This window comes from Monodelphis domestica, chromosome 6, assembly GCF_027887165.1.
Source record: "Monodelphis domestica isolate mMonDom1 chromosome 6, mMonDom1.pri, whole genome shotgun sequence".
Lineage (NCBI taxonomy): Eukaryota > Metazoa > Chordata > Mammalia > Didelphimorphia > Didelphidae > Monodelphis > Monodelphis domestica.
The window spans coordinates 266,921,258-266,943,156 of record NC_077232.1 but is presented as its reverse complement, the minus strand read 5'-3'; the positions used below and the strand labels follow the sequence as shown (position 1 = coordinate 266,943,156).

The 21,899-nt window shown below is 37.5% G+C and overlaps 1 protein-coding gene across 9 annotated transcripts in view; it reads left to right on the top strand.

The window, feature by feature from the left end:
* Positions 1-21,899, top strand: part of AFF1 (ALF transcription elongation factor 1) — a 220,283-nt gene that overhangs the window by 94,707 nt on the left and 103,677 nt on the right. For 5 of the 9 annotated variants that reach the window (XM_007495930.3, XM_007495928.3, XM_007495927.3 and 2 more), the window contains one exon: positions 21,758-21,878. The exons of the other annotated variants lie outside the window; for them this stretch is intronic. In XM_007495930.3, the coding sequence (XP_007495992.1) occupies positions 21,758-21,878 (121 nt within the window). The remainder of the gene's footprint in view (positions 1-21,757; positions 21,879-21,899) is intronic. 9 annotated transcript variants of the gene reach the window in all.

The window sequence follows — 21,899 nt, the reverse complement described above, 5'->3', positions numbered from 1 at the left end:
ATTCATTATCTCTTACACTGCAATAACTTGCCGTCATCGTCTACCCCACCATTTGTTCAACCATTTCTCCAATTGATAGGTTTCTGTGGGGTTTTCTTGTATTATAGTAAATGCTGTGATGAATATTTTGATAGTATTTATTCAGCAAGCATTTATTAAGCATCTATTATGTATAAAAGAAAAACCAAAACCAGCCAACATGACCTTGCCTGCAATGAGCTTATATTCCCTCGAGCATATTGCCTTCTGTTGAGGAAAACAATGTCTACAGAAAAATTAATACCAAGTATAAGCTAAAGGAAGTGAAGGATTCTTAGAAATAGGGAAGAAGAGGGAGTCGATTTCAGGCATGGAGTCATTAGTCTTTGAAGAGATTTTATAAGAGGAGATCACCTGTAATTTGGGGGTAAAAATGGCCAGTTTGGTTGAAGCATAATTATACATTTAAAATAGAAAGGCTTAGAGACATTATCTCTTAAGTCTGGAAGGAGTAAAGGATATTATTTGGGGGGGAATTATTAAAGAAAAATGTTGTTAGAAGGTTGAGTCAAGTCCATATCCTTGGTTAGAGGCTATAACAATGGATAAAGTGTCATATACTCCCTTTGCCTTGTAGTGGATACTTGATAATAATCTATTCTGAAATGTTATAAACTATATCTTAAAACTTCAAAGGCTATTCATTTTCTTTGGCCATTTGTGTTTCCTCATTTCAGGGTACTAGTTTTGCAGCTTGGTACCTCATTTTTATTTCTGAATTTTTACTTTCTGATTCTCCATGTAATTAATGGTTTGGGTTATTAAAGTATACCTGATGGTCCTTATCTTCCTTGTTTCTTCCACAGAAGGAACAGTTGTTAAGGACTTGAAATAGGAGTTTATTTCACACTAGAGTTTTTTAAGCAGAGGAGTGACCCATCCAAAAGTAGGCTTTAGGAATATCACTTGGGAAGCTGTTTGCAGGATGAATTGGAGAAATGATGAGGCAGGAGGGAAAATTAATAGGTCCAAGAGAATACCTGGCTAGAGTGCTAGCCTTGTGAATGGAAAGAAGAGTATTCCCTGGACAGATAGGCAAGTTCAACCAAGTATATGGATAGTACTAATAAAACTCAAGCTAAATCAACCACTGGAAAATTTCTCCTTGATTTGTTTGTTGGCCAGATCACCTAATGAAAAGGTTGGTCTAGGTCTAGGGTTAGGAGACTACCATTTAAATTCCTTCTTTGTAGTTTATTCCCCTTTTCCTTTAGGCAAATGACTTCCCTTCAGTTTTAATAGGAGGGGGCTTATACTGGATGACCTCTCTTTTCCAGCTGAAGATTCTAAGGGAGGCAGAAAGTAGAAGGGACAGTATGAGGGCAAGTTTTCAAACACAGCTCTCAAAAAGTTTTTACTTGGACAAGCTGGGCAAGGACATCCCTTCGAACAAGACAGTTAAGTAGCTCTTGTTCTCAATTTGCTGGGACAAACAAGTTATTGGGCTGCTTAACCTGTTTTGTAATAATAGAAAATTCTATTGAAGAGGGTGTGAGTTTGTTTTAAAAGCTCTCTATTAGTCATCCTCTGAACAAAAAGTAAAGCCCGTTTGCTTTCAGAAATTCCTAAATTCAGTAGACTCCCTATGAGAAATTTGTAGATCAGTGTCAGTTTTATGATTTGGGTCATTGTCTGAACTTTGAAGAGCTCTGGAGGAAGAGCTATTTTTAGGAAATCGTCTCCTTTCTAATTGCTTGGCAGAATTTGGCAAGAAGCACTGTTCTGGAGGCCATGGTAACTCCGAGGTAGGTGTACCTTCTTGCCTAATTGGCCTTATCAGACCCCCTATAAGTTGTGTGTGTGTGTTTGTGTGCACGCGCACGTGCATACACACAAGTATGTGGGCATATTTCCTAGGACTATTTTAGGATTTGGGATTTAGGGAGTCGTTTAGAGCAGGGGAACCAAATTCAAATAGATAAAATTATTTGTGGACCACACACTAGTTTAGAGAACTGCAAATGCACATTATCCATGTTGTATTTTTCTTTATTTTGCAAAACATTTCCCAATTATATTTTAATCTGTTCAGGTGACACTTGGGAGTTCTGCAAGTTGCCTAGGGCCTAGCCTCAAGTTTGATACCTCTGATTTGGAAAGAAGGCTAAAGGGGAGCTAAGTGTCTAGACAGAAGCTCAAATCTGGACTCAGACACAAAACTATAGCTGCGTGTCCCTGAGCAAGTCACTCAACCTTAATTGTCTAACCCTTATTCTGTCTTAGAACAGATACTTTTAGTATCAATTCTAAGGCAGAGGTAAATATTTTTTTTAAAGAAATATAAGACTTAAAGCACTTCTTAAGGGCTCTGAAAACAGTTTTGTCTGAGCAATTAAAGAATTTTATTCCAATTCACAGATCTAGGGAAGGGATACTCAGCAGTTTATATTATAACTGTTTAGCAAGTACAGTTCTGCTTTGCCTCATTAAATTACTGTTTTCCTCAAATATTGTATAAGTTTTAAATACTATGCTAGGATACTTTGCTCTTGTAAGAAATATTTTTGTGTGTAAAGCTGATTTTCAGTATCTATTTAAAGTATCCCTTCTGCTGAAACTTTACTTAACACTCTTTAATTCTTAGTGTTTCCAACTACCAAAATGACTAAAAGATTTATTAATAACAGGCTGTTAAGAGAATAGAAAAGAATGGCCTACTATTATGCATTAAGGGAACATCCATTAGATGTTTGTTATATTAGTATATTGTCACGTGTAAAACAAAACAAAACAAAAACAAAAATTAGTATGGTAAGTGAAATATTTCTCTTCTTTTTAACCCATATTTTCTGTCTTAGAACCAATACTAACTCCAAGACAGAAGAACAGTAAGGGCAATGGGAGTTAAGTGACAGCTAGGTAGTATCTGAGGCCAGATTTGAACCCAAGACTTCCTGTCTCTAGGCCTGGCTCTCTCACCACTGAGCTGTCTAACTACCTCTCAATTAAGTTTTTTTTTTAAACCCTTGTCTCCTGTCTTAGAATGATTGCTATGTATTGGTTCCAAGGCAGAATAGTGGGAAGGGCTAGGCAATGAGGAATTAAGTGACTTGCATAGGGTCACACAGCTAAGAAGTGTCTGAGGTCATATTTGAACCCAGGACCTCACATCTCTAGGGCTGGCTCGCTATCCACTGAGCTATCCAACAGCCCCTCAATTGAGATTTTATTGCTATGTATGCATTCCACTCTGGGCAATCTCTTTCCCTTGTTGAAGAAATGTCTCTTTCCTTTGCCTGATTTCAGAAATTGACCTCTATTTTATTCTTGGATGCTTCTGCTTCTCTGTAAAGTAAAAAGATAAATTAGCCGTTCAGAAGTAGTCTTCTTTTTGGAGAAGTAAAGTTGCTAGTGTTTCTCTTTCAAGAAAAAAAAAAAACCAACCACACACTTGATTTTACATCACCGCTTCCAAAGAGACTCTTTTCTCCTCCCTTCCCAGAGAGCTATCCGTTAGAAAAAAAATCTTTGGGGGGCAGCTGGGTGGCTCAGTGGATTGAGAGCCAGGCCTAGAGACGGGAGGTCCTAGGTTCAAATCTGGTCCCAGACATTTACTAGCTGTGTGGCCCTGGGCAAGTCACTTGACCCCCATTGCCTAGCCCTTCTTCTGCCTTGTGTCAATACACAGTATTGACTCCAAGATGGAAGGTAAGGGTTTAAAAAAAAAAAAGGAAAAAATCTTTAGCAAAACAAACCCAGGGGGGAAATCCGATGATAGCATGCCCAGAGCTCCCCTCCTTCCACTGTTTCTACCTCTTTAAAGAAAGGAGGGATACAGGGAGTAGCCTTTCATCTCTTCTTCAAGACCAAACTTGATTGGTATAATTGCAGCATTTAGTTTCATTTTTGCTGTTGCTGTTCTTCCTTCCTTTCATATTGTTCCTACCTCTCCTTTTGGGCCACTGTTTGATCAAATTATCTTTGTTCTGGGAATTAATCAATCAAGTCAGCCTCGATGAAGCCCTTCCCATGTACCATGCACCATATAAAGAAAGGCAGAAACCCAAGAAGAGGCTAAGAGCTGGCATTCTGAAGGGGGGAGATGACCTCTGCCAAAGGGGTATTTGAGCTGAGAATTGGAAGCTGTCAGGGGTGCCAGGAGGGGAGGAGGGAAAGCATTCCATGGCATGCAGAAAACCAGTGCAAAGGCATGGAAATACCATGTTTGAGGAACACTAGGCTGCCATATTGCTGGAGTGCAGGAAGGAGAATCAAATGTTGAGTAGACAGAAGAGACATAGAATCAGTGTCTGGAGCATGCAAGACCCCATCAGCTTATCTGTCTTCCCAATGTTCCCATACGGAGAATCAGGGAGACCTGCTTCTGGGAGAATTGGGATGATGATGTATTAGATGATTGATGGCTTAGACAGACTGTGGGGCCTAGATAAATCTGTAAATGGTTCTGCCTGGTTAACTATGTGGCCAAGAGAAGGTCTTTGATTGGCTGTAGAAGCATTTTTAAATGTCTTTTTTAGAATTTTAGACACTTTCTTCTTGCCTTCCTCATTCATGGTGTCCCAATCTTGAGCTCCTGTAATTCTGGGAAAGGACTTTGTTCCTTGGCCTCCTGTGTGTGTTCTTTTCTCTTGTAAGTGGAGGCAAGTGAGCTCCATCTTCTTTGATTTCATGAGTTTTGAAAGGTCTAGGTGGCATTCTGAGCTGATGGTCCAGCAGAGCCGGTGCTGCAATGGGTGCTATGAAGCAAGGAGTTAACATTTTGGACCCTGGCCCAGCAGTAACTGAGACAGAAACTCTGGTCCAGCAGCCTGGGTCTCTAATGTCCCCTCAGAAGGTCATTCCTTCACCTGCTGCATATCATGTCCCCAGAGTGATATATCATCTACATAAGGCAGACACTTATGTCCATTTTTACTAAGAATTTTCTAAACGTGGCACAGTGCTGGGCTTTTAACATCTCTTTGGCAATCTGCAGAAAGTATACTGTGTCCCCTGCCATGCCAAGGCAAATTGTTATGCCTTTTTTCAGTCACAGGTTTTGTGTAGAAACATTTATCATTCAGTTGTTTCAGTTGTATCCAGCTCTTTGTGACCCCATTTGGGATTTTCTTGGCAAAGATTCTACAGTGGCCTGCCATTTCCTTCTCTAGCTCATTTTCGAGATTAGGAAACTGAGGCAGACAGCATTAAGTCACTTGCCAAAGGTCACACGGCTTAAGTATCCGAGGCCAGATTTGAACTGGGGAAGATGTCTTCCTGACCCTAGGCCTGGCATCTCTATCCACTGCCCCTGTAGCTGCCCAGAACCATATTTCTTAAATCAGTGACCAAAACCTAAAGTCATTTTAATAGTTATTTCTAAAATATTTAAAGGGATTCCCTTATTAGGTTCAATCATTTGAATTTTTTTTTAAACCTGTACCTTACATCTTGGAATCAATACTATGTATTGGTTCTAAGGCAGAAGAGGGTAAGGGACTAATGACTTGCCCAGGGTCACATAGCTGGAAAGTGTCTGAGGTCAGATTTGAGTCTAGGACTTCCCATCTCTAGGCCTGGTTCTCAACCCAGCTGCCCCCTTGAATTTTTAAAATTTTATTTTTAACATTTTTTTTAGCTTTCAAGTTTTCCATAGTCACTGCTTATCTTTTTTATTGGTGTGAAATTCCCTTCCTTCCTTGCTTACTTCCTCCCTTCCTTTCTATGGGAAGACCTCTCCCCACCCCTCTCTCTCTTCCTCTCTTCCTCTCTTTCTCTCCCAATATCTTCTGTCCTGTAAGCGTTTTTTTTTTTTTCCGCTTGTAAGTGGAGGGAAATGAGGTCCATCTTTCTTCTTTGATTTCTAAGACAGAAGAGTGGTAGGGGCTAGGCACGTTAAGTGACTTGCCCAGGGCTATATAACTAAGAAGTATCTGAACCAAAGGACCCTGGTCTCCAGCCCTGGCACTCTATATTGAGCCACACAGCTGCCCTAACTAAATTGTCTTGGGCCGGTTACAGAATTCCATCAGGCTTTTCCTGCTAATAACTGGATGTTAAGTTTTGGTTTCTATCATGAAGCAAAATTTTTACTCAAAATATACAACCTTTCTCATTACTGCTTCTTCTGAGTTGGAATAGCAACTATTCTCTGTAGGTCTCCTTTTTGGTCAATAGATTTTTAACTTTGTACCTACCTTTCACATCTTCAGTTTAAGATTCTCTAAATACATTTATTCAAGTCATATTTTGGGGTTTTCCTTTGTTCTTCTCTCCCTTTTTTTCATTCTCTCTTATTGCATCTGGTAGTGTGGTCACTTGTGAACCAGTGTCCGATAAAGCCAACTTGGAGCAGTCTCTATCTACCCTTGTTGAGCTAAATTACTAGTTTCAGATAAGGGGAGGTTGTAGAAATTTAACAAGGGGACCTCCAAAAGCCTATAGTGAAATTTGGTCCCAATATAGAGAATCTTAGAGGCTAATTAATTAATTTTTGCATTTGAGGTTGTAAAAGGGCTAAAATTTCCTTACTTTCTGTAATACCTTAACAAATTTTCCAAAAAGATCTTTTCTTTTGGACTTTGATTTAGATATTTTGAGATAATTTGTATTATCTCCCAGTTATTTATTGCTGCTGCTGGGAAATCAAAATTAAGTTTCATTTTCCACTTTTTTCTATGTTTTAGAAGACTGTTAAATAATTTCCATTGCCTTTTAACTGAGTTTATATAGTGTGTCAGTAAATTCTTAATTTCTTTTACTTCTCTTTCCTTTCTGACTGTTCCTCTAGATCACAGAATTACCCTATACATCTTACATCTTGATTCAGTATTCCACTTTATTTTCAATGCTCTTACTTTCTTAGTCCTACACAGGTCTATCCTAACGGTTGTCTCAGACCATCTTCAGTACTAGTTTTCTTTTACTCCATTGAATCTTCTGCAAAATAGCACATTTTCTCATGCATATCAAATTCATAAGAAAACTTTGTGTCTTTGACCAAAATTGAAACTTCAGGGATTGCAGTCTGTTTCTTTTGTTCCAAACAAAATTGTTCCAATTTGATTTCTTCAGAACCAGCAAATGCGTCTGTTTTCATTTCTTTTAGGTGACTTTGCTTCTAATTTAGGCAATTAAATTCTAGTAAGTCATTTATAGAAGATCACAGTCAGGTAAATCTCTCCTTGAATAAAATGGTGCCTTTTCCCCAAATTATCTGCCTTTTTAATTTAAACTGACCCTTTTTTTTTTTTTATATCTACCCTAGGCAGTTTTTAAAGCACCAGATAAGACCTTGAAACGTCTAACTGCCCAACAGCTAACTCCTTCCCCCTTTCCCTTTTAAAGTCACTGAAGACAAAACTTGGGCTTGAGTTCTGCTTAAGGCCCAGTTTCACTACTAAGTAAACTCATTTTTTTGCCCTATACAGCAAAGCAGTCTTTGTTTTTTATTCTTGTGGGGAGGAGAGGAGAGATGGAGAGTTGGAGAGGGAATGGGGAGAGGGAGGGGATCTGGGTTGTATTTGTATGCAAATTAGTGCATTCTCTACTTTTAACCACCCTAGACCAGCTACATTGCTCCAAATTCTAGGAGGATATTTCAGTATAGGCAGAAATAATTCAAATCACATTACAACAGAATTTGGAGATACGTATTAAGCAGATTATGCTTAAATCACAAATTTAGTTCCTTCCTTTTCCAGTACCACAAATTAGGATATGTATTGCCTCCTATTTGTCTCTTCCACCTTGCCAGCTTGGCCAGAAGTAGGAGCACAGAGATTTTGAAGGTGTTGAACCTTTTGACAGAATCGTTTGCCCTCTTTTTACCATTTTTTTCTTTGTTTAATTAAACATCAGGGAAAAAATTTAACAGGGTTTACAGGACACAGAATATAGCCAATATCCTGACAGCATATACTCTATATTTAAAACAACAAACAAAACCACAAGCAAAACTTTTCCCAGGGCAAAAGATGTTTTATTTCTCCTTCCTGTTTTTACTGCCCTATCTCTGAAGGCTGCTTGGCATAGTGCCTCTAATAGGATTGAGATCATCTGCTAATTAATTGTTTTTTGTTTACTGTCTTAATCTGTTTCCCTAGGAAAAGGGAGACCCTGATTTCAGGGTCTTTCTTAGTAGAAGAAAATTTTCAAGTTCTTCGAAGGATGTTTTAAAAACTTAAATTGGAGTAATTTTGCCTTTAGAAAAGTCGTTAAGTCCTCTGGCTGTTGGTTTAGAATCTTATCTTGCTAACCCACATTTGTGCCAGTGCAGTTGGTAATGAATTTCCACATTATCTCTAAAGTGCCAGAAGAGCTGGGTTTAGTGGGACACTTTCTCTTTAAAATTCTTCTCTTAATTTTTAACTATATTAACTTGAGCTCAAGTTCTGGTCTGTTCCCAGAGAGAGAGGGGAAAAAAAATTCCCTTCTGCTGAGACACCAGGTTGGTAATGGGATTCTAGATCCCTTCAGAGAAGACAGGAGGTCTCAACAGAAGCTGTTCACCTTTCTCTTACTGGCAGAAGCCCCTGCTTAGTGGCTTATGTATCTAAGAAGAAGGAATTTCCTGTTGCTGATAAATAGAGTTCAGCTAATCTCCTTTGTGAGAAACTTGTTTCCAGCCCTGACCATTGGCTTATATATTATTTAAAGGAAAATGCTGGAAACTAGTTTATCATCTTATCCTCTTTCTATCCTTCCTGTCCTCTGGACAGTAGATGGCAGTGGAAAAAGATCCAGGCTTGGAGTCAAGAAGACCCCAGACACTAATCTGGGAAATCACTTAACTCTGTTTGCCTCGGTTTCCTCATCTGCAAAAATGAGCTGGATTAGGAAATGGCAACCACCCCACTCTCCTTGCCAAGAAAACCTCAAATGCATCACAAACAGGTGATGACTGAAATGACTGAACCACCTTGGTCTGATGGGAGCTCAGGAACAAAGAGCTCTTCCCCACACTTTCCTAAGGGATCTTCATGTAGTTGGGCTTCCTGGTCATCTGCTCCCCCTTCTTACTTCTCAGTTGTGTTCCGTACCCCCTTTAGATTGTCAGCTCCTTGAAGATAGGGATTGGCACTCCCCAGAGAGGGCACTTAATGCTTATTGACTGGCCAGGATGCCTTTAACAGTGTCCCATCTTTCCCTGCCAAATGTAACATACAAGTGTTCACCACCATCTATCTATGTAGGTAGGTGGTGAGTGGGTGGATGAATGGGGAAATAAGATAGCTCTATGGAGGGATAGCTAGAGATAGACAGATAAATAGACAGATATGACAGACAGAAGGTTAGAGAGCTATTTGCCATTCTTATGCTAAGTAGTAGATAGTCACTAATTAGATTTATACTTTATTGCATAGATTCTATTTGCAAGGTATGCCATCACTGTGTGCTTCTCTTAAGAACAAACCACCAAAGGGGATTCTTTGAGATTCAGTAAGCTTCTTTCAGTCAGGACTGGGATAAGGTTCCCTCCCTTCCCAGCTGGAGGGAGCCCTGTGTGTCTTTTGGAGGTGATTGATCATCTGTCAAGTTTCCCAGTCAGCACCGCCCTCAAGGGAGTACAGGGATGCATGGAGACTACAACAATAGACTACTGCCTGAAGACTCAGTCATCATTTTTAAAAAACTCTTTAATATTTATCTTGCTGTCAGTTCTAAGACAGAAGAGTGGCAAGAGTTAAGTGACTTGCCTAGGATCACACAGCTACATTTGAACTCCACTCCTGGTACTCTTCACTGTGCTACCTTGCTACCCCATGTTATCATTTATATTTCAATTACTGATACTCAAAGTTGTTTATTAGATAATCTGATTGGTAGTTTATGTCAAAATCACTATTAAATTCTTTAAAAATATTTTTTCATTGACAGTCTTCTTATCAGAATATCCACCTAGTCATAGGACAAAATGGAATCGGTTTTGCTAAGTTGACAAACTTATTCTTGTTATCTTATTATGGTACTAAAACTTATTTTCACTTCACTTGGATAGCTGGGACTTTTTTTTTTTGCCACAAATGACTAGGAAGTTGTCTCACTGAAGTGAAAGCCAGTAAGATCCCTGGGACTGCTTTGTCCTGGATCTCCCCCTCGTAGTGGGGGAGAGGGGGGAGATAGAGGGAGATGGAGGGAGACAAGGACAGGGAAAGAAGGAAGTGAAGTAGGCTTCTGGGACTCTGTCATCTTTTAGGTAAAGCCTCTTCCCATTATCCCCACTCCCTTGTGTGTTTCAGATAGTAAGGGATCCATGCATTTGAAACAAAAAAGAGCAACATCTGCTGTTTGAACCTTTGAACTTAAAACTCTAACTCATCATAGGTACTGTGGAATCCGTGCTTAATTGTGGCTATTTAAAAATATTCTAGTACTATTTACCAGAAATCACTTCTCTATTCCTGGGATTCTGAACTTTTTTTTTCCCCAGGACCCTATTAAATTAATAGAAACTGATGTGGTTCCTTGAACTTTTTTATTCTTATTATGAATTTATCTTCATTTTTCAGCATTTGGACTATATATTCTCAGTAGGAGATTATAGCAATCTATTATGACATTTAAATTCCTAATGGTGAAAATAAGAGTTTTCTTATCTATTTTCAGTCAACATGGGATTATTTTAGTAAAAATCTAATTTAATTTTATTGCCTTTCTCAGAGGAAGAGCAATAGCTTCTAAAGTGACTGCTTCTATGGTAAATGGAAATTTTTGCCTTGTTTTGAGGATCAGTCTAGTGTTTATAAATTGGGGCATTCTATTAATTCTTAAAAGTTTTAAATTAGACAACTTCAGGTAGCAGGCATTTAACCAGTCTTATAACTGAATCTGAGGAAGTAAGTCTTTCCAAGAAAGTAACTGAAATTTTTAATTTTACTTTGGTACTATCCTATTTGCTTATTCTTTCTACATAAATTGGATTGTAAAATTTTACTTTTCAGATTTTCTATGACTTTTCTTTTGTTAAAGGGGGTGATTTGGATACTATAAATCCAAGGATTTCTTTTCTCTAAGAAGGTTTTAGTATACAAATTCTTCATGTGACTTTTCACATGGCATTTTTAGAAAAAAATGCTTTCCTTTTTTTCCACAAACATGCATTAAATATTTACTTTGCCTTCAGCTACACTGAACACTAATAGCTCTGTTTAAATCTTACTTTGATAAAATAGTTGACATAGCTTAATTGAATAACTATGCAAAACATTGAGTTCAAATTATGGTGAGTTTTATTATAAAGCTATTGTAGAAAATTTTTTCTGGTCATTTTTCATTGGATAGGAATTTTGATTTATATGAAATATATCAATTTTTGTTGATTAGTTGTGTCTTGTTTTGTTGTTGTTCAATTGCGTCTGGCTCTTTTTGATCCTCCTTTGGGACTTTCTTGGCAGAGATATTGGAATGGCAATTGTGTGAGGCCAAATTTGAACTCAGGAAGAGTCATCTTCCTGACTCCACACCCACTGCTCTATCCACTGTGCCATCCAGCTTCTCCATAGTATCAATAGAGTATAACAAAATATATGCAAATAAAACAAACATCAGCCTATCAGAAATAGAAACAGAAGTTAAGGAGAGATCTAAAAAGCAAAAAAAAAATATATTTACATATATTTAGTATGTTAATATAGTACATATTTTATATGTAATCAATGCTATATATTGTATGTGATAAAATTATATAAAGTAGCTTCTAATGACCATAATGCTAGAATGAAAAACAAGTCATTTGGAGCCCAAGTCTCTCTGGCTGTTGGACTCATTCATTTATCCTTGTATATGTGATACATTTGCCCCACTTCTGAGAGCTTGATCTAAACTGGAGTGTGCTTCCCCTCCCCCCCCATCAGAGTAGTGCAGTGCTCCTAAAATAGGCAGGAGAATTGATTGCTTATCCAAAATAAATAATGCTGTTGAAAGTTGATATTAAGTGTTGCTTCATTACCAGCTCTAATCCTTACATAACCTGGAAAGTACATTTGAGAAATCAGGCTCTCTGGAGTGAATTGAGCCAACTTCTTGAGTAAGAAAACAAGGCTCACAGACTGTACAGAGCTGTGTAGTGGATATCTAATCAACTGATGAATTGATATTAAATGGGTTGTATTTGGAGTCAAGGAGGGCAGTTTTAGTTGCTAGTGAACATTAAAAGGCATTCATCATTACAACCTGACACATATACTTGAGTGATAGTGACTGGAATCCTGTCTCTGTTGGAGTCCAAAGCAGGGACTTTGCACCATATGTATTTATATATAGCTTTTCTTAAGAGAAGGGAGAAGGAGAAATCTCCAATTTCTTGGTTTAATATTCTTAACAAGGAAAATCCATGAGCCAAAAAGCAAAACCTGTTCTTCATTTGCTTTTTTTTTTAAAAACACTTCCCTTTGGGCTTAGAATCCATGTTTATTAGTTCCAAAGTAGAAGAGTGCTAAGGGCTAGGAAATGGGTGTTAAGTGACTTGCCACCCAGCTAGGAAGTATCTGAGGTCACATTTGAACCTGGCATCTCCCATCTCTAGGACTGACTCTTAATCCACTGAGCCACTTTGTTGTGCTATGGCCCTCACCCCACCCAAATCTGTTTTTGCTTTAGAGTGTTAGTTTATACCCCTTGTGTCAAGTTGTTAATTATCTTTTCCATTCCTGCTTCCATAGCTCTCATTTCCTTTCCAATTTTTTTCCTGAAGTTTCATTTATAAAAATATTTTCACTTTTCTAATTCTTACTTCATACTCTTCTAGGAATTTCAGTTGAATTTTTGCCTCAGTTTTGGTTTTGTTTTTTCCTCTTGAATTGTAACTAGTGTTAACTAGTGACCAAAGATAAGTGTTCCCTACTACTGGTCAAAGATAATCATGTGCTCCCTTGAGCATATGCTACCTTAGAGATAAGTAGGTGAACCCACCCCACACCTAACCCCCCATAGATAAACACATGTCCCCCTAGAACGAGCCACCTCCCTTCAGCCTACTATATAAACATGTGCTATGGACATAATCGGGGAGAATTGGACGCCCGATTCTCCCCCGAGTGTTGCTGCAATAAAGAACCTTGCATTTGCATCCGTGTGTCTGCCTCTTTGTGTAGTCGGACCCGAGCACGTTACCTACGTAACATATGGGGGCTCATCTGCACTACACGTGAGGCAACCACCGTGGTTCCTGTTCACGGGTCCTGAACCTTCCGATTGGCTGCTCTTGCTTGTAGATGTTATGTTTCATTCTCTTCTTCAGGACATGGATTGAATTTCTCTATGGTTGGATACTCCTTTTATTCTTTTATTTATCCTTTTATTTATTATTTATTATTTTTTATATTTGTTATTATCATTATTTATTTATTTATTATTATTTATTTTATTTATTTATCCTTTTATTTATTATTGTTCATTCTTCCAGCCTGCTTCCAGACTTGGACTTTCATATTAGGGCTGGGTTCTGCACAATTCTTAGAGAAAGTCTGGGCAGCCTGTGTTGCTGCTTTTTGGGGGAATATCAAATATCATATTGCAGGATGTCCAGGACAGGTCAGGTTGGGGACTTGCAAGCCTTCATCTGTCCCAGAGTGGTCCACTCCAGGGCAAAACTGACTGCTGTCTTCCTGGGCTGAGATTTGCAAATTTCTGACTTGGCTTTGGGTCTGAGCAAGAGTAATCTGCTGCTGGACTTAGTTCATCAGCCAGCTGGCGAGTTTTGCTGGTTCAGAGACAGAATTCCAAACTCCACTTTGGTCATTCCTCTGCGCATTGAGCTAGGTGCTCTGTTCCTACCTCATCCCCATCGGATTGTCAAAGATGACAAAAATGAAAAATAACTGTGATTGGATGCTAAAAGACAACCTGTACACAAACAAGACACTTTTTGGGTCTGGGCTCTCCAGATTGAGTAAGGATGATAAAGCTGCTGGTTTTGGAGTTTTCCCTATCATGGTGGTCCCATACAGGTATGGGAGTTCCATGGTATGCGTCTGGAACCCCCTCTTGTCTAGGACACAGCTTCTCCCTGGGCACTGGAATGCTTGCTGGGGATGTTATTATCCTGTCATCAACAGACCTCTCTATCTCACAGATGACTTTCTGTGACTTTTTCTGGATTTCTCTACCAGGATTCCATCTAGGGCACTTTTTACATCTGTTTGGAAGGAAGTTCAGCTGTACTGTTTTCCTATGACTCCACCATCTTTGTTCCTTTTCAATGTGGAGGGGGTCATTAAAAGAAATTTCCTTTATGCCTATCCTTTTTGGGGTTCTTAGCACAAATGAATATTGCACTGTGACTTTTTCATAGTCTATTGTGGTAATCTTACTGCAATTTTGTTGTTTTTCTAATGCTTCCCTTGCATTCCTGATATAAATCCAGTTTCCTCACAATGAAAGATTTTTGAGATATATTACTATATAGTCATTTTGACAAATTTTGATGCAATAGAAGCAATATTGATTTGTTTCTTATTGCTTTATCCTTCCCAGATTTAGCTAATAGGACTGTTTTTTTTTTCTCAGCAGTCAGTCTGATGGGGTACTTTCTCAGTTTTTGAGAATAATTTTTTTAGTATCAATATATGAGTTCTAGTTTGATAGAATTTTTCTGTGAATCCTTTAGGAGCAAGAACTTTCCCCCCGATAGTATATTTACAGTTAGTTTTATTTTCTTAGATTAATTTACACAATTTCTTTTCTGTTCTCAGTTTTGTTAGCCCATAGAGGTTCAGATAATTCTTTTATTTCTTCTGGTTTTCTTGCAAAGTAAGTAGAACTCAAAGAATAACACTAACATTTTAAAGAAAGGTCTTTTTGGGTGTAGTTACAAGTTGTTTTACAGAATGTTTGAAACAGTGTCTTAATTGTGTTTCTGTTTTCTTTAAGAACCCCACCCCTCACCCCCAATCATTGTTATTTTTCCTTTGTGTCATACTTGCCAGTCTGATGGGTATGGGGTTGAGTCTTACAATTGTTTTCATTTTCATTCTTGTAGGATAAATAATTAAGAAAGGTTTTAGAGTCACCTGGGAAGACCTGTATGACCTGACTGAGGGAAGTGAGCAGAACCAGTAGAACAAAACATACATTAGCATGTTTTTGTTTTTTTTTTAATTCCACTTTGAAAGACTTAAGAATGGGACAGCTCTGTGGCCCTGTGGCATGTCTGGAGTTGGTAAGACCTGAGTTCAAATTTGGCGTTAGACACTTCCAACCCATGTGACCCTGGGTAAATCATTTAACTCTACATCTAGCCCTTGCCCTTCTGTCTTAGAGTTGTTACTAAGACAGAAGGTAAAGGTTAAAAAAAAAAGACAATAACTAATGCTGTGATCAATATGAGAATTTATTTTGCTTGACAAGTGTATATTTATTACTAATTTTCTTTTATTGACTTTTTTTAATGAGTCAATCATCAAGGTTTTGTTTTGTTTTTTGTTTATTTGTTAATCAGCCAATCAGAAAAGAGTGTTACTCCTTCCAGGATCAAATACAGAATGGTCTATTTGCATAATCAAGCTCTCTGCTACCTTTCCAGTCTTCTGGAGTCCTGCTCTGACTGTCCTTTGAACAAGACATTCGAACTCTTGGCTCTGGGCATTTTCTCTGACTTCTCAGGCTTCCTTTAAGTCTTATCTAAAGTCCTGCTTTTACTGAAAACCTTCCCTTTTAATTCTAGTTCCTTCTTCTGTTTATTATTTCCTATTTATGCTATTTATAGTTTGCTTTGTCTATATTTGTTTGCATAATATCTCCCTCATTAGCTTGTAAGCTCTTTGAGAGCAAGGTCTGCCTTTTGTCTCTTAGGGCTGAGCACGGCACCTCTTCACAGTAGGCACATATGAAATATTGATTGATTGATTGATAACAGGTAATAAGTACTACTTTGAAAAGGTACAAGATGAAATTCTCATATATGATGGAGAAACAAGTTATAGGAAATTCACGGTATTGTGGACAATTCTCTTTGAGTTTTACTGTGTATATGGGAATGCTTACTTAAATTGCTAATAAAAATAAAAGTAAGCATTGAGGTAGACTATTTTCTAGGAGTTTGGCTGAGAAATGGAAGAAAGTTTTAAGAGGTTAAATGAGGAATTTTTGAGGACATAGGATAGGAGAAAGATTGAAGATAGGGAGGAGGGGATGATAGGGATTGGGGGGAAATGCTGGAGATTGAATGGGCTGGCCTTGGGAAGAAGGACCATTTTTTTTTAACATATTAGGGTAAAGGAGGAGAGATAGGGAATGATGGGAAGACAGGAAGACAGAGAACTACTAGCAAATGGCCTTTCTCCCCCCCTTATTAATATACATTGTGACATCTACTGAGAGCATGAGGAAAGAAGATCATTTGGAAGGTTTCAAGAAACATTAATGGTTTAGTACAATATAACAAATTTAGGAAGAGAAAGAATCATTTTGAGAGAAGTAAAAGAAATATCTTGCTGCAGTGATAGCCCATTTGAAGCTATAACATTAATTCATAGAATTTTTATAATCTTCTCATTGGAAAATAGTGAATTAAACTGCTATCTCTTCTCCCCTCTCTGGAGTTGGTCAAAAAACCTAAAGCCATCTAAAATTTTGTCCAACAGATATCTCATAGTTGAATGATTTCTTTTCTAAGCCTATTAAGAATATCATTATGCAATTAAATCAAAGATTGCAACCAATTTGTGGCTCTATTCTGTGATATTCATAATGCATTATTTATTAATCAGATCATTTAATACAATTATTTCTATTGTTACATCTTCCAAGGAATCTTGAACAATTGTAGTATATGGATATATCTTCATGTAACAAAAGACTAAGCAATATTCTAATTCTACTCAATCATTTTTTAAAATTAGTAAACAATAAATCCAGTGGGATCTCTGTATCCTTTAGTTAATGTGACGTGGGGCAGATGTACTTCACATGATTCACATCACTTTGAAAGTTATCTTATTCCCTAATAATGCCCACACCGAGGATGCCTTTGAATCTTGTATTGTTGTTTATTGGTTTCAGTTTGAGTTTTTAATACCTCATTTGGAGGATATTTTTTGCAAATATACTGGAGTGATATGCCATTTCCTTCACAAGTTCCTTTTACAAATGAGGAACTGAAGCAAACAGGATTAAATGTCTTTTCCTGGGTTATACTGTTAGGAGGTGCTTGAGACTGGATTTGAACTTGGGTTCTTTCTGTATCCACTGTGACAATCTTATATAGATGCCTCTAAAGATTTTGTATAGTAGGGGGAATTGGAATATCATGTTAATAGGTATTGATGTTTGATTGGTTACCTTTTATTGTATTTTTCTCATACCATTTATTCCTCTCCTGATATCTTGTATTCCGTCCCTTTTAGCCTTTGTTATTTCTATAGTACCATTTTTTTCTATGTCTTTTGCAAGCAACCCGTGGACTATGAGTTGAATTCAAGTATGGTAGTTCCACTAAATTTTGTTTAGATGGTTTGTGCAACGATTATATCCTTCTCTTTGTAATACTTCCAGTTTTTGTCTTTGAATGCCCATTGAATGGGATGACTTTGCTTTGTTTGATATCTTGCCATGTTGTTTTTAAACCAGGTTTACTTTCCAATTTTTGTCTTTTCTTTATGAATTAATACTACTCATAATTGCCTGTCATTCTTTTTGAATGCATTTCCTGACAAGTTTATTTTCTAATATGGTGATAATACTTTTGGAAATCATTTCTCTATTTAGCTAGAAGTTATATACTTTCTGACTTAGGTGTTTTCTGAACTGTTTGGGTCTCATGGCAATTCATTTACATTGTTTAAACTTTTTTTTCAGGTTTTATTTTTTATGGTAATTTTTTTCTTCCCTCTCTTCAAAAAAATTATTTATTTAGGGCTATTTTTCCATGGTTATATGATTCATGTTCTTTCCCTCCCCCCATCCCTTCCTGTATCTGATGTGTAATTCTACTGGGTTTTACATGTATCATTGATCAAGACCTATTTCCATATTATTAATATTTACAGCACGGTGATCGCTTAGAGTCTACACCCCCCAATCATATCCCCATCGAACAAAGTGATCAATCAAATGTTTTTCTTCCATGTTTCTCCTCCCATAGTTCTTTCTCTGGATGTGGATATTTTAACTTCTTGATGACATTATTATAATCAATATCATTTATCTTGCCTTTTTCTCAATTTTTGTTTTCAACAAATTGAATCAGTAATTTTTCTCCCTTATTGTTTTTTAAACTGATTTTGATCTTTCTTCAGATAAGTTGATGGTATGCTAATAGTTGACTCAGAAATAGCTCTCATTCCAATAATGTCTTTTCCTGTCTATTAAAATGCCTAAATTCCATTTATCAGTAGAAGTGACATTAAAGAGGAGACATAAGGACCATGGGACCTTTCTCTCTGACTTACAGCTGAAACCTTTCATGTGCATTGTCAACTGGATTTTTAAAAAAAATCATCTTCTGTGTTTGTCTACTCTAGAAGTATGATATATGTAAAGGTAGAAATTGGAAAATCTTTAATATAATAAGTAAAAATAAAATGAGATTTGGATAAAATTATATTTTAACACTGTCAGTATATGTCTACAGGGCCCCCTGTATAAAGATTAGTGGCTTCCATTTGTTCCTTGAGAATGGGACTAATTTACTTTTCCACTTGTATCTCCAAAATTTAATATAGTGTATCAGCACACATGGCATGGAGTAAATGCTTAAAAAGCATCATTCACATTGTGGTTTTGGCTTAACATGTTGCCTGTCAATGTATTTTTTTTTTTTGGAAGAAAATATTCATGTTCATGACGTGTGAGGCTTCTTATGTAATCTTTGACCTTTCTCATTACTTTGTCCTGGACTGACCATACTTTCCTATATATATATTTTCACTATAAGTAAACAATTATTAGAAATACTGATTTGGTTTTGAGAATTTTAATAAGTTCTTTATAGAATTTCTCCAACAACAACTACCTAATGTGTAGGTAGTTAGCCAGCCTGGGTGAAACAGCAGAGCACCTTGGGAGAATGATACCACCGCCACCATTTTGATCACCATCTCAACTCATGATGGTCACAATCAAAGAACCTTGGGAATGACAGTGCCCCCCAAACCACCAGGTTTGCTTCCACTGAGGGGGAAACATTGTGGAGAGGCAGCAGCATCACTTTCTGTATCATCACCAACAACAGCTACTGATCAACCACCTCGTACAGGGAGATGGGAATCCAGGACATGCCAGTATCCTCTGAAGCCCTCACAGCCATCGTCTGGGGAGAAAGCTCCTATGGAGATGGGTTAGCTCCCACCACCTACAATACCTAGGGCAGGCAAGCTAGCTAGCCTTGTGGAAGCAGCAAGACATTCGGGGGAAGACACCAAGTAGGCAAGCATGTGCCAGTCAAGTCAAACCACCCTCACTACCTTGACCACCATTTCTCCTCAGGCACTAATGGAGACAAACAGTAGCATTACTTCCATCTTACTGCCCATTGCCATCAATCTCAACCCTTATGGATATGCATTCTGGAAACTGCTCCTACAGCCACATTTTTTGAAGACCCCAAAAAGTTCTTGCCATCAAAGTTCTTAGTACTGCCAAGTGGCTCAGCATTTTTTCCTTGGTAAAGGCATTAAAGAATGGACATCACCATCTGCTTTGGTGCTACAGCCTGAGGACCTTTATATCTGACTTTGAGCTGAAACCTTCCACATATTGACTTCCTCATTAGAATGTAAGTTCCATGAGAACAGGGACTGTTTCACCTTTTTATATGTGTCCCTATAGCCTTGTATGTAGGGAATACTAAATAAATTCATTTTTTTTCTTCTTAGCAACTTATGTTGGTACATTACCTGTAAATTTTCATGGTGCTCTTTTTTCCAAATACTTACCATTGACTCGATGCCCCATGAAATGATGTTTCTTGTTAGTTCTGGGCGTACAATGAAACCAATTCCATCAGTTCCTCTCTTTGTCTTTCCAGCGTGTACCTTGCTGTTTAGTTCCAACTTTCCTCTGGTTCATCATTTTGCATTCAGCTAGTCAAAGTACCTGTTAGATGTCAGGCATTGTGTTAAGGACTGGTTTCTCTTATAGCTGGAAAATCAACCTCGATATTATTATTATTATTATTATATGATTAATAGCTTAAGCTGTTCTAGCAGAATGTGTGCTAATTGATTACTAGACATTATTCCATTTAGGATGCCAATAGTCATACAGACATTTCTTGATGGTCTAAAAAAAATTGAGAGCCTTCATTTCCCTTTGCCCATTTTCTACTATTAAGTTACTGTATAAATGTGTTGTAGGTCTAAGTGTCATTTAAAATGTTTCTTTGTAATGTGGGTTACCATCTGCATGTTCTGCTCAAATTCATTATTAGGTAGCCCAACTACTAGTGATATATTTCTCCATAATTAGCTTGGTTGGACCTCAGAAAACACTCATTTTGTTAACGGGACTGCTCCCAAGCCTTTATAGTATGGTCCAATCTGCCAAAGTGCTGGCACTCCACTGGCTCCCCTTTAGGGGTCCCCTCTGAACTAGGATGAAGAATGGAGATGGATATCAACCATTATTACCAATTGTGTAGCAGTCTCCATTGTTTATCTTTACTCATGTTCTGTTCATCTAGAAATCTCAGAACAGTTTTTCTTCTTCATGTTATTACTGGTTAAGGTACCTCAGCAGGATTTAAAGCAATTTTAACTTGTTTCTTTTGGAATAAGTGTAGATGCCTATAAAAATATATATACCCCTTTGGTTAAATTCAGAAAAACCAACAATATAAATTTGTAATTGTAAACTGTAAAGACAATAACGATTTTACTTAGTAGCCATTGGAGTTTCTTGTGTTAGAGGAGTAACATGACCAGAATGATGTATTTTTAGTTTAGGAAGATCACTTTAATAGGAGTCTCAGGATGAATGATGGGGAGAAATGCGAGACAAGGAGAACAAGAAGGTTATTACAATATGCCAGATCAGGGGTTAAAAAGACGTGAACTAGGATAGTCTCTGTGAGTTATTGGGGTAGAAATGACAAGATTTGGCTACTGTTGTGTCCCTGGAGTGAGGGGAGAAGAGGAATCCTCTTGTCAGAGTTGCAAACCTGGATAACAAAAGGATGGTGGTGAACTTGACAGTCTGAAAAACAGTTTTCTTAGGTGACTTTTTCAGGTACAGTGCCATCTACATTGCTCCTAGGATAATGTACATTGTATCCCATTCTAATCCAACGTTTGATACAATTGCTTTTGTTGTTTTTGTTTTTGAGGAAAAAAATTCACATAGGGCTGGGAAAATATACTCATCTGTCTGTGTCATTTAATCTCTGTGACCACATTTTCCCAACTGTTCAAATGAGTCAAGCTAGATGGTCTCTTAGTGTTGTAAAACTTAGAATAGAAGAATTTGGTCACAAAGTATTAATTTCTTTTTGTCTTCTTCAAGCCTTTGTGCCATACCCCTAATTTAATAAAAGAACACTAGAGAAAAGCCACTTAATTTGGTTCATTCCCATTTACTCCTCAGAAGATAATTCAGTTTTGGATTAAAACTCTTTAAGTTTTAAATTCACTCAGAAGTGAACCAAGGGTTTCTTTCTGATATATTTTCTTTGAGAGACAGCATTTTATCCAGTGATTCGTCTACTTGGTTTGGCCTTCAAAAAGCGTAAGCTTTAGGACAGTATTAGATCATAGGCTTTTGGGATATGTATCACTACTCTGGTTTTAAACACTTAGGCACTGATGCAATTTCCCTTCTGTGTTCCTTTGTGGCACCTGAGCAGCTTGTTTAATGAAGATAGAAACTTACTTCGAATTAGAGAGAAGGAGAGACGCAACCAGGAGGTTCACCAAGAGAAAAAGTTCTTCCCTGTGAATACACCTCTCTTTGGAGAGCCCTACAAGGTACTTTCCACGTACAAGGGT